This window comes from Talpa europaea (assembly GCF_964194135.1).
Source record: "Talpa europaea genome assembly, chromosome: 6".
In the NCBI taxonomy this organism is placed as follows: Eukaryota; Metazoa; Chordata; class Mammalia; order Eulipotyphla; family Talpidae; genus Talpa; species Talpa europaea.
In genome coordinates this window covers 64,607,739-64,620,938 of record NC_140072.1, presented here as the reverse complement: position 1 = coordinate 64,620,938, position 13,200 = coordinate 64,607,739, and the positions used below count along the sequence as shown (strand labels likewise).

General features: G+C 44.7%; 1 protein-coding gene across 1 annotated transcript in view; it reads right to left on the bottom strand.

The window, feature by feature from the left end:
• USP34 (ubiquitin specific peptidase 34) overlaps positions 1 to 12,141 on the bottom strand; it is a gene marked incomplete at both ends in the record, with an annotated part of 241,402 nt that extends 229,261 nt beyond the window's left edge. The window contains one exon of the mRNA XM_084235573.1: positions 12,099 to 12,141. Within this exon, the coding sequence (XP_084091699.1) occupies positions 12,099 to 12,141 (43 nt within the window). The remainder of the gene's footprint in view (positions 1 to 12,098) is intronic.
• Positions 12,142 to 13,200: the final 1,059 nt, after the last annotated feature.

Genomic DNA, 13,200 nt, shown 5'->3' with positions numbered 1-13,200 from the left:
AAGAAATGGTTTTCAGGGCCTCCCTGGTGGCACAGGGGTTCAAGTTTCAGCATTATCAAGCCATTGCCAGCCACTGTGGCTTCAGTTCAATCCCCAGCCAGGGAGATAACCCACATAGCACAACAGTCTCCTGTCTCACCCACTGCTCCTCTCAGCAGTGTATTTCAGTCAATCCACCTGATCTGTTCCCCACCCTGTCTCTGGTGAATCCTCTTACGCCCCGCATCTCTGGCCTGTGCCCCAGGTCTTGTGTGCAGAAATAAATGAATCTTTAAAAAAAAAAAAGTATAATAAGGTAGTAAGTTCCAGGCATATGTTGAAGTTTCTGTGACATTCAAAAACATCATGAAAAGAAAGCAAACCAAGCAATAAATAAGGCTATTGGTGGCTAAGTCAAATGGTCTCACAAATCTTACTAGGCTACCAAGCTCCCTTTCATTCCCAGCAACTTTTTCAACTAGTACAGGCTCAGTTCAATTTTTTATCTTCCTTGAAACCTTGCCTAATCCACTTTAGCCAGAATTAATCTCTCCAGTGTTCCCTTAACTGTTTTTCATGAGTTTCCAAATTTCCAAAGTCAAGCTACTCTTTAGAAAAAGACAGCAAAGTTAGTGAAAGTAAGAACTAGTGGGCCTCCCTGGTGGCACAGGCGGTTGAGCGCAGCGCTGTGAAGCTGTCCACAGCCTCTCTGGTGCTGGTTCGATCCCTGCTGGCCATGGAGCAACCCACATGGCGAGGCAGACCTCTCCTGTCTTACCCGCTGCTCCCCTCAGCAGTGTATTTCAGTCAGTCTGCCTGTTCTGTTCCCCAATCTGTCTCTGTGAATCCTCTCAGCCTTCCACACATGTGGCCTGTTGCCTGATTCTTGTATAAATAAATAAATCTTAAAAAAAAAAAAAAAAAAGAAATAAGAACTAGTGAAGTAAGAATTTAATTCTTGTCCTAGTTTTGCTACTTACTAGCTGTGTAACCTTGGCTAAATCATATTTCTCATAAGTGTTGTGAGGTTCAATAAAGATATATGCAATTACTCAGCATTCAAATAGCTTCAGAAGTAGATCATCCATCATACTGTATGTATATAAATTCAACAGTATTCCAACTGCACAAGCACTGCATACTACCTCTTGTAATCTGGACACAGTACTTCTAATGCTTTAAACAGAGTCTCATATTATACTGGCTTTTGGAATACCCATATAACGTTAATGGTTTTCAAGCTTATTTATAAAACAGTTACATTCTTCTTTGCGAAAAAAATCTCACCAAGAACCCCAACTTATAAAACAGAACAAAATGGGCTTTTCACTTTGGAACAAGGGAAGAGATTCCAAAGTTGCATTCACTTAAAGAGAGGTAAATCTATTGTAAGGAACAGTTTATAAACCAAGAATTATTTCTAGAAATCTTTTCCCCCCCTAAAGATTTATTTATTTATTTATTGATTGATTGATTGATTGATACAAGCACTGGGTACAGTCAGAAGTGCAGGAGGGTGAGAGAATTCACCAGAGCCAGAGCGGGTAACGGAACAGGCAGAAGGACCAAAGTACACTGCTGAGTGGAGCAGCGGGCGGCAGGAGAGGTCTGCGCGCCATGTGGGACCCTCCTCCGGTGGCCGGGGAGCAGCCGGGGATCAAACTGGCGCTGCAGAGGCTATGGGCAGCCCCGCAACCCAGCGCTCAAGCGCTGCGCCACCGGCGAGGCCCTATTTCTAGAAATCTTGAAGAAAGAAGTAAGGATAAGAGCCTGTGGTTTACCACCAGTCTCATGTCTCAAAGTTGACAAAAATACCTCTTTTCCAAAAGGATAGCAGGACAGGACCAGATTCTGTCAAGTGCTTTGATGCAATCAAAATGTCCTGTCTATAGCGCCATTTCCAGAAGAAAAGGAGATTAACTTAACATAAGTCAATTAGTGCCATGCCAAATTTCGATCATTTTTTTATTCTTTCCAAGGCCATTAATTATTTAATAGTGGTAAATATCTTTTGTGGTTTCCAAAATAAAAGAGGAAAATAGCCTGAGACAATATTTGCCAATTTCTTTTCTAGAAACTTAACAACTCGTTTCATAATCACATATAACCATGGCTCCATCTCCTTTACTGCCCAGACCTGGAGATTTTAATCCAAAACCACTGACAAAGCTCTCATAATTCCTTACCAATCTGAAAGCTAGATTCCCTTTTTTAAGATTTATTTATTTATGCATACCAGAACTGGGGAACAGGCCAGAGGTGTGGGGTGTGAGAGGATTCACCAGAGACAGAGTGGGGAACAGAAGAGGCAGACTGACTGAAACACACTGCTGAGGGGAGGAGGGGGCGAGGCAGGAGAGGTCTGCTGCACCATGTGAGTAGCTCCCTGGCTGGGGATCGAACTCCTGCTGCAGTGGCTGCAGAAAATCTTACGTTGCTTGAGTCTTAACCCCTTGAGCCACCAGGGAGGTCCTAGATTCCCTCTTACTAGATTCATCCTGACAGTCTGGTAGGGAAGATGGAAACAAAGTATTAGAGTAAAACAGCACTCTACTCACCACCAACTCTATACCACTATCAAGCATTTGATCCACTATCTTCTCACTTTGAACACAACTTCAAAAGCTCTCCTGTCTTAAACATTTTCTTAAGCTTCACTTTATTCTGAGCTAGTACTTACTCTCATACTTTTACATTTATCATTTGTTACTGAATCACTCTCAGTAATTAGAATATATTGATAGTTTGTGAATCTGGAAGCAAAGTTATCGAGAATAAGAGGTGCTTTTCTATTTTGTCTTGTGGTTTAGAATCTATAGACTCTTAAAACAGCCCACCACCCCCAGAAGTCAAAATAAACACTATGAAACTCTGAAACCTATACAAAGATGTTCAGATGTTAAAAGGATCAATTTTTTTTTTAAAGATTTATTTATGCGTACAAGAACTGGAGTACAGGCCAGAGGTTGGGAGGGGCAGTGAGAGGATTCACCAGAGACAGAGTGGGGAACAGGCAGAGTGACTGAAATAGATTGCTGAGGGGAGCAGTAGACCAGACAGTAAAGGTCTGCTGCATCATGTGGTAGCTCCTTGGCTGGCAGGGGGTAGAACTTGTGCTGCAGAGGCTGAGGACAGCTTCACAGTGCTATGCTTAACCCCTTCGCCCCCAAAGGATCAATTTTTAAAAGTTTCATGATTTCGCCAATTTCCTTCCAGATATGCTACATGAGCTATTCAGCAATCTGACTTCAAGGTAATAATCAATGAGCTATGTAATAACCCTATGTCAGTCAAAAGTATTTAACCAATTCTCTAATGACCAAATAATGGAATAGTACATACCTGAAGCCATTAAAAAGTACAATCAAGTGCCTATCAACATAGAAGATGCCTATATCCTAATAAAAACTATAGCGTAGGGCCTCCCCGGTGGTGCAGCGGTTGAGCGCTGGGCTGTGAAGCTGCCCGCAGCCTCTGCGGCGCCGGTTCGATCCCCGGCAGCTCCCCGGCCACCGGAGGAGGGTCCTGGCATGGCACGCTGACCTCTCCTGCCGCCCACTGCTCCCCTCAGCAGTGTACTTCTGTCCTTCTGCCTGCTCTGCTCCCCACTCTGGTGAATTCTCTCACCCTCCCGCGCTTCTGACTGTACTTAGTGATTGTATAAATAAATAAATCTTTAAAATAAATAAATAAAATGCTTCATCTCTTAAAAAATATATAGTGTAACATGTAATTAGTTTATTTACATAAAGTAATGCATCCAAGGTAAAAGAAAAATGACTTAAGACATATTTATCAAAACATGAACAATGATTTCTCTGGTCAGGAGGAGTCTCAGGTTCCCTAATTTTCTTCCTTTTCTCTACCATTGATTTTTTTCTTTTAAAAAAAATCCTTTTTAGGCTGAGAAACTGTCATTCTTCTAAAAAAGACTATACCCTGGTAGAAAAATAAGCATAAAAATAGGGGTTCTTAAGTTTTCTCCTGCCACCAAATACACCACTTTCAGGAATCTAAACCAGATTACAATGACGCATTCACAACTATAAATGACATCCAATCTCGAACACAGGAAAAGTTAATCAAGGGGCAATACTGGAATCAAACTCTTTTGGTTGCACATTAACTCAAATGATATGTACAGGGGAGAAAGCCCAAAGCTTCAGCAGGACTGGAAAGGCACCAGGGTTTTATCTTGTCTCTTTGTACAGCAGCAATGTCAACTATTCCCACAAATTTGCCCCAATTATCTTCTGCAAATAGCCTCCTTGCTTAATGTTCTGCTCCCTCACTTCACCTTGCCAAAGCACTCATTGTAGTTCAGTTGCTCACAGTTACCAGGTCTTTAGTTCAAACATTCTGAAAGGAAAAATCTGACAATTCAATAGCAACCCCTCCAACCCATCAGGTCAGGAGTCTATCTCCCAATCAGCGAAGATTAGTGAGTAAGGTCCTCCAGGGAGTGTAAACAAGGTATGTTCCCTAAAAAAGGTTATGGTGAGGGGGAGAGAGTGGGGGAGGGGGGAGATCGGGTAAAAACTGACTTCTATCACAGTAAAGAAAGCACAGTTTTACTACATCAATTCTCAATTTTCTGAGTATGGAATTTGAGGAAAAAAACACTAATAGGTGTTAATCACAGTAAAAGGCAACAAAGGGCCTTCCTGGTGGCCTACAGGTTAAATCTCAGAGCTATCATCACTATGGCCTGAATACTATTTCCAGCTAGGGAGCTAATCCACATATGGAAGAGCAACCTCTCCTGTTTCACCTGCTGCTCCCCTTAGCAGTGTTTATCAGTGAATCCACCTGCTCTGCTCCCCACTCTGTCTCTGGTGACTCCGCTCACCCCCTGTCCCCCACCCCACCGACACCCAGTTCCACGGGAAAAAAAATATATAGAAAGGCAAAAAGTCCAATTTCCCTAGTACATAGAGTCCTAAATAAAAGTTAAGTGAGTTAATTTACAACCCACAGATCCAAATCTCACCACCTATATGGAAACTATATAGGCAAACTTTTTGCCTGTTCTGCATTATTTAGAACACAGTAGGTTAAGGTGGATATTTTTTATAAGCATATATCTACTGGTTCATGAAAAAGGTAATAAAAAGCAGTACATAGGAGGCCCTCACTGGTGGCACAAGGGGTTAAGCACAGCATTATGAAGCTATCCATAGCCTCAGCAGCAACAGTTTCATCCCTAGCTGGCTAGGGAGCTACCCACACGGTGCAGCAGACCTCTCCTGTCTAGCCCACTGCTCCCCTCAGCAATATATTTCAGTACATCTGCCTGTTCTGCTCCCACTGTCTCTGGTGAATCCTCTCACCCCACACACACACACCTCTGGCCTGTACCCCAGTTCTTGTATGCATAAATAAATAAATCTTTAAAAAATTAAAAAATAGGGCCTCCATGGTGGCGCAGGGGTTAAAGAAAGCACTATCAAGCTATCACCAGCTACTGCAGCACGAGTTCAATCCCCAGCCCATCAGTTCAATCCCCATCCGCACCCACTGCTCCCCTCACCACATTGCATGGCAGACCTCTCCTATCTGGCCCGCTGCTTCCCTCAGCAGTGTATGCCACTCAATCTGCCTGTTCTTCTCCCCACTCTGTTTCAGGTGAATCCTCTCACCCACCACTTCTGGCCTGTACCCCAGTTCTTGTATGCAAAAATCAATCTTTAAAAAAAAAAAAAAAAAAGATGGGCCTCCCCAGTGGCACAGCGGTTGAGCGCTGGGTTGCGAAGCTGCCCGCGGCCTCTGCGGCGCCGGTTCGATCCCCGGCTGCTCCCCGACCGCTGGTTGAGGGTCCCACATGGCGCACAGACCTCTCCTGCTGCCTGCTGCTCCCCTCAGCAGTGCACTTCGGTCCTTCTGCCTGCTCTGCTCCCCGCTCTGGCTCTGGTGAATTCTCTCACCCTCCCGCACTTCTGACTGTACCCAGTGCATGTATAAACAAAACAAACAAACAAACAAACAAACAAATAAATAAATAAATAAAACATGCCTCTATATAAAAAAAAAAAGTGTATTTCAGTCAGTCTGCCTGTTCTGTTTCCCACTCTGTCTCTGGTGAATCCTCTCACCTTCCCGCACCTCTGACCTGCACCCCAGCTCTTGTATGCATAAAAAATAAATCTTACAACATTAAAAAAAATTTGGGCCTCCCCAGTGGCACAGCGGTTGAGCGCTGGGCTGAAAAGCTGCCTGCAGATTCTGCAGCACTAGTTCGATCCCTGGCCACCAGCGAGGGACCTCTCCTGCTGCACCCGCTGCTGCCCTCAGCAGTGCACTTCGTCAGTCTGTCTATTCTGTTCCCCGCTCTGGTGAATTCTCTCACCCTCCCACGCTTCTGACTGTACCCAGTGTTTGTATAAATAAATGAAACTTAAAAAAAAAAAAAACATTAAACTATTTTATGAAAAGTGCTTATAGCTACCAATTGTTGTCATCACTGACAATGAAGTTTGCATGTTAATAATCATATTTTTAATGTTTTATGATTTAGAAGTTACTTTATAAAAATATTTGAATTGAAATTGTGAATAGGGCCTCCCTGGTGGAGCAAGGGGTTAAGACGCAATCTATGAAGTAAAGGGTTAAGACGCAGCCACTGCAGCACAAGTTCGATGCCCCTAACCAGCCAGGGAGCAATCCACATGGCACAGCAGACCTCTTCTGACATGCCCGTTGCTCCCCTCAGCAGTGTACGTAGGTCAGTCTGTCTGTTCTGTTCCCCTCTCTGTCTCTGGTGAGTTCTCTCACTCCCGACACCTTTGGTCTGTACCCCAGCTCTTGTATGAATAAATCTTAAAAATAAAAAGAAATTGTGAATACTACTGTCTTCTAAAAACAGTATTTCAAAGTTAATTGGTTTAAAAGGATACAGACTGAGCAAGATTAATTTACTAAATAAAAACGCACAATTTAGAACTTTGTATTATAGCAAAATCAAATTTCCAATTTTAAGAATAACTTTAAGAGCCTCCCTGGTGGCACAAGGGGTTAAGCACCACACTATGAAGCAATCCGCAGCCTCTGCAGCATGAGTTCGATGCCCAGCCAGTCAGGGAGCAACCCACATGACGCGGCATACCTCTCTCCTGGCTCGCGCAGTGCGTGCGCCTCTCAGCAGTGTACTTCGGTCAACCTTCCTGTTCTGTTCCCCACTCTGTCTCTAGTGAATCCTCTCACCCCCCACATCTCTGGCCTGTGCCCCGGCTCTTGTATGCATAAATAAATAAATCTTTAAAAAAAAAAGTTGGGCCTCCCCGGTGGTGCAGCGGTTGAGCGCTGGATTGCGAAGCTGCCCGCAGCCTCTGCAGCGCCGGTTCGATCCCCGGCTGCTCCCCGGCCACCAGAGGAGGGTCCCACATGGCGTGCAGACCTCTCCTGCCGCCCGCTGCTCCCCTCAGCAGTGTGCTTCGGTCCTTCTGCCTGCTCTGCTCCCCGCTCTGGTTCTGGTGAATTCTCTCACCCTCCCGCGCTTCTGACTGTACCCAGTGCTTGTATAAATAAATTAATTAAAAAAAAACTTAAAATTTTAGAACTAAAAATCCAGCAAAAAAAAGTAATGATTTCTTTAACACCTAATGTACTTACAGTATCTAAAGAACGTTAGGAACGTGTGGTTTATTACAGGGCTTACTGTTGACACACAATATAGATTCACATATATTTCATTCACTTACTACCACTTTTAAATTCCCACTACAGTCACCATGGAATTATAGCTAAATTTTCAAAAATACCTGAAATTATAGTAAATCTTGGCACAACAGCATACTCATAATGTCGTCTATCCAAACAGAGCATTGTAAAGTTTATACAACATCGCCTAACTATTAAAAGTGCATGGGCTTTCAGCCAGACCTGAGATTAAATTTTGTTCAAATCCTGGATCTATTAAATATAAACATGCGATCCTAATCAAGTTATGTAAATTTTAAATTTTGGTGTTAAGTACCCAACACAAACTACTCAATAAAGGACTAGACTTTAAAAAATAAAATGCAAACAACTATTTTGCAAATACTATTATCAGAGTATCTTGAGTTCTAGCTTAAATTAACTACTAAATAGGAGACAGGTGTTCTTTCACAAACCATTTAGCCTTTCTAAGATTCAATTTCTTCACCTTTAAAATTGGTCCAGTCTACCTCAAAGTATTTGAAGTGATTTGTCCATTTTAAACATTTAGTAAACTGTAATTCACAGAACACACACACAGAATAAAATCCACAACCTACAAATGGATTAAAAGCAACTTTCACTCTACTTTCAGAGAAATTTACCTTACCAAGGCAAATAATGACCTCAATTTACTAGTGAGCCAGCTCTGGCAATGACCCAAAGCATAAGTTCAGGCCTCCAACTTCTCATCAACATTCAGAAATGCTCTGGACTTGGTAAACTGGTTCACCTAAGTAGCTATATAAAATCAGCTAATTCAATACAACAGAATGAGCATGAAGTGTAAATTTAATTTCCAACCCCACAAACTGAGAGTAGCAAAATTCACTCAATACATTCCCAAGCTTTTAAAATGTCTTCCTTATTAAGAACAAAGCACTGAAAGGAACACAAAAACTAAAATATGTTAGTATTATTGAGACTAATTATTCTAACACTAAAAAGTCAAATGCTATTTTAAAATGTAATTTCAAGTTTTAAGGTATCTGTCAAGATCACATTTAAAATGGGTATGAGGGGGAGATCATACACCTCCAAAAACAAAGTTGTAAACAATGTTACCTCAATTATTTAAAAAAAAAAAAAGAGGAGGGACATGGAGTCCTCAGTATGGGGTCCTTGGCCTGTTTCCAAGGGCAAGCTTCAATGAACCTGTAACCTGCTGGCAAAACTGTCTGATATGTTTATGGTTCCATAGTGAGAGGTATAACTAATAATGTGAATAGTGTCATCAAAAATGGATGACAAAAAGTTCTTTTCAATTTCCTTAGCAAGTTTTTATTTTACTTAGATTCTGCCAGGTCTTGTAATGAACATTCCATATGCAATTCTTAACGTTATCAAAAACAGCTTATCAAGTATAAAGTTATACTACCCACATTAGATTACACATTAACTGGTCTGTGCAGGCAACCTTTAATAAATTTGGTAAGTGTTGTAAATTTGACAAGAAATAGTTTTTTTTTTTAAAGATTTATTTATGCATACAAGAACTGGGGTGTAGACCAGAGGTGAGGAAGGTGAGAGGATTAACCAGAGACAGAGTGGGGAGCAGAACAGGCAGATGTACTGAAATACACTGCTGAGGGAAGCAGGGGGTGAGACAGGAAAGGTCTGCTGCACTATGTGGGTTGCTCCATGGCCAGCAGGGGAAGGAACACGTGCTGCAAAGGCTGTGGATAGCTCAACGGTGCTGTGCTTAATCCCCTGTGCCACCAGGGAGGCTGGCACAGGGGTTTTAGAAATAGGTTTTAGAAATTTTTTCTGTAATTCTTTTCAATATCAACTAACACCCCCCAAAAAATAATTACTTTATTTCTTTTCTTGGCTAGACAATTATGGGGAAATATACTGAGAAATGAATTCTGATTATTTGGGGACTTTAACTCTGAATTTCTTTTTTAAAAAGATTTATTCATACAAGAACTGGGGTACAGGCCAGAGGCGAGGGAGGGTGAGAGAATTCACCAGAGACAGAGCGGGGAGTAGAACAGGCAGACAACTAAAACACTGCTGAGGGGAGCAGCGGGCACGACAGGAGAGGTCTGCTACTCCATGTGGCTATCTCCCTGGCAGCAGAGAATGAAACCCGCTGGACAGCTTCAGAGCACTGAGCTCAACCCACTGTGCCACCGGGGAGACCCAACTCTGAATTTCTAATAAAGGTTGAAATGATGTTGATCTTTGCACAATCTATAGAAGGCCCTGCTCTGGCTCTTGTGGATTCTCTCACCCTCCCGCGCTTCTGACTATACCCAATGCTTGTATAAATAAATAAATCGTTAAAAAAAAAAATCTATAGGAGGGCACACTTAATAATTACTGTGAACAAGATTAAAGAGCTAAAACTTATTTCAATTCAACAAGTTTTGTTAAGCTTCGACCATTATGCACCTACCCAATCAGAAATAAAAAGTTACTCTCATGAGATATAACAACATCCTCTGTGCTCAAGGAACTAAAGTGTCTTTAAGTATGGAATACAGGAACTACACAAAGGAGAAATGGTAACAGCTTTAGAACAACTGTAGGGGATGAGGGAGGAAGCAACTTGTAATTTAGCTTGGTATAACCTAAATACTGCTGAAGAAACTTTTGAAAAAGGAAACCATCATTGTGAAATTAGTGTTTAAGGGTAGAAGACAAATTTTTAAACTAAGTCTTAAAGGAAACGGTAAATAATTCTGTATTTTTATAGAAAATCCTTATTTGCTCATTAAAGCAGATTTCTTAGAGGGTGTCTGTATGACCAGATTTTGTGAGCCTGATTCAACTGATTATATTTACATAACAAAATAAAAGCTAAATTCTATTTCAATTCTCCACATTTCTAAGCCTCTATAAATACACTTTTGAGACGTTTCTGAACAAGGTCCCTGGGGTTTCACAATCTTCAGTAAGATCTTTCATTTTGTCTCTTTTCAAAAGATAAGATTAACAAACCTTAGTTTCCTTAGCTATGTTTAAAATGTTTCAAGTTTAAAATAATTTTTATATTACCAATTATTAAATCATTTTTCGTACTATATATTACTAGATAGCAGAGCTACTAATTTTCCAATATGAGAACAAAGCCATAATCCTAAAACTTATATGTGATATAAAAGTTTACGGAAATAAGCACTAAGAATTTATATGTACTGTGGTATTATAAACAGCCTGCACCAGAAATAAAAATACATCAAAATCGTTACAAATAACCTTAACATTCTGGGAAATTTTAGAATGACACAGTATTGGAAGGTACAGTTTGAATATGTACAAATGCCTGCTTCCTGTCATTTGGAAGGAAATATACAGTTGAAAACTATTCAGTAGAACCCTTACACTTTATTACTGTCTTTACCCATTAAGGTAAAATACGAAAACAAATGTAAAATTCAAACAGAATACGGTACATTTTTAAAATAATTAGAAAGCAGGTAGTTTGGTAGTCTTTCGAAATATCACAAGCAACATAAATCCAAAACCCACACAAGCTGTTGGCAAATAAGCATTTTTCAGCAATTTTTTGTAAATGAATCTTTTATCTAATTCACCTCGACCTACTAGGCCTTTGGGCCCCGAAGTATTTAACTTGCAATATATCTTGATTGCTGTTTTTTAAACAAAAATACTGTCTTACGAGGATCATGAAAAAAAAAAAGGAATTCTGCTAGAAAAGATCAGTATAAGCTCTTTACTAATCGAAAGTATATGGAATAAGGCTTTTCATTCCAAGAGATAGGCCATCACTATCCTGGGATAGCTTATGTAGTACAGTGCTCTCCTTGATAGAAGAGAATTGACCATTAAAACGACAAACAGCACACTAAGAAGAAACATCACCTAGTTGTTTAAATAGGTACAAAGGTTCCCATCCTCACTAGCACAGTTCATTTTCAGCTATTCAGGGGCCGGCAGAAGGTTTTAATACACCCACACATCCCCAAGGGAGAGGAAAACCACCAACCTCCTCCCAGGGAGTTTAATGAACATGAGCAGGTAAGAGGCCTGGGCAGCACGCTGAAAATCAAAGAGGGCGGCTGAAGGGTCGGAGGGTCGGGCGTGCGGAGGAAAGCCCGGTCCTCGGAACCCACTTTCCCTCCCCTTCCCGGCAGGGAAAACGAGGCGAAGGTTCATTAGAGCCTTCGTTAATTGACACCTGTAATGAGGAAACTTTCCAAGAGTAGAGACCGCTCAGGCCCGGCCTAGCCGAAGCTCCGCGGCAGCCCAGCTCGGGCACCCAGGTAACCCGGCCGAGCTGGGCCCGAGGCGCCGCGGCGGCCGCGCCGCCACCACGCACCTTCCCGGGGCGCTAGGCCCGCACGCCACGGGCTCGGTCGGCGCCGCCCGCAGGCCGCGGCGGACCAGGAAGGCCGGGGAGCGGCACAGGGACCCCAAACCGTGCACCCCGACAGGCCGCCGCCGCGTCTACTTACTTTCATTTAACACCTCCACCAGGTCTGCGCAGTTCTCGCACATCGTTCGGCCGCCGCCCCCCCCCTCCCCCGCTTCGGATCGCACTGACTGATCCCGACCGGCGGGGGGGGAGGGGAGAGAGGCGGAGGAGGGGGCCGGCCGGCCGGCGGGGTGGGGAGGCGACGAGGGCGGGCGGCGGCGGGGACGGGGCGGGGAGCAAGAGAATGGGGGAGGGGGCCGGCGGTCCCCGGAGCGGGCGGGGGAGAGAAGGGGGGCGAGGGGAGATGCGCAGGCCGGAGGGGCGCGGAGGCGCCGGCGGCGGCGGGTAAGGGGGGGAAGGATGGGGGGAGGGGAGAGGAAGGGAGGGGGCGGGTGGGGAGAGAAGCAGCAGAGTCACTTCACCGACCAGACGCCGCGGCCACCGCCGACGCCGCCGCCATTTTAATAGCGCGTTCGGGCTGCGCTCGGCTCTTTCCGCCTGGGCGAAGGCGCCGAGGAGCAGCGCCTCGCGCTCTCATTCCTCCGCCTCCCTCCCTCTCTTCGCCGCCCGCCCTCCCACCTCTCCCTCCGCACACACGCCGCACGCTCCACACCCCGCCGCGGCCGGCTCGCCGCCCTCCCTTTCCTCTTCCGTCCGGCCTCCCCGCCCTCGGTCCACCCCCTCCGCGCGCTCGCCCACCCCGCCCAGCCCGGATCTCTGTCAGCGGCCGGAAGGGAAACGCGAAGCCAACGCGGCCGCGGGGGGAGTCCGGGTGAGTAGGAGAAGATGGCGGAGGCACCGAGTGGGTCACCGTGGCGCGGCGTCGCCCACCGCGGCCTCCTTCGCGGGCTCTGAGGCCCAGCGAGCGCCGGGTCACTCGCGCCGCCCTGTCCCCCGCCCCTGTCCTTCGCCATTTTTCCTCCGGGCCCACACGAGAGGAGTGCCGAGGCCTGCTCCCCGCCCCCTCCCCCAGACTCGGGCCTTTGGGGTGCGGGAGGCTGGAGGTTAACAGGGGCGCCGGGCCGCGGCGACGCCCAAGCCCGGGTTGGACGCACGTTCCTCTCCCCGCGGGGCTTTGTGAGAATGGAACAGCCCGGGGGGCCGCTTCACCAGCGTCGCGTTCAGCGTTACCCTCAGTCGTG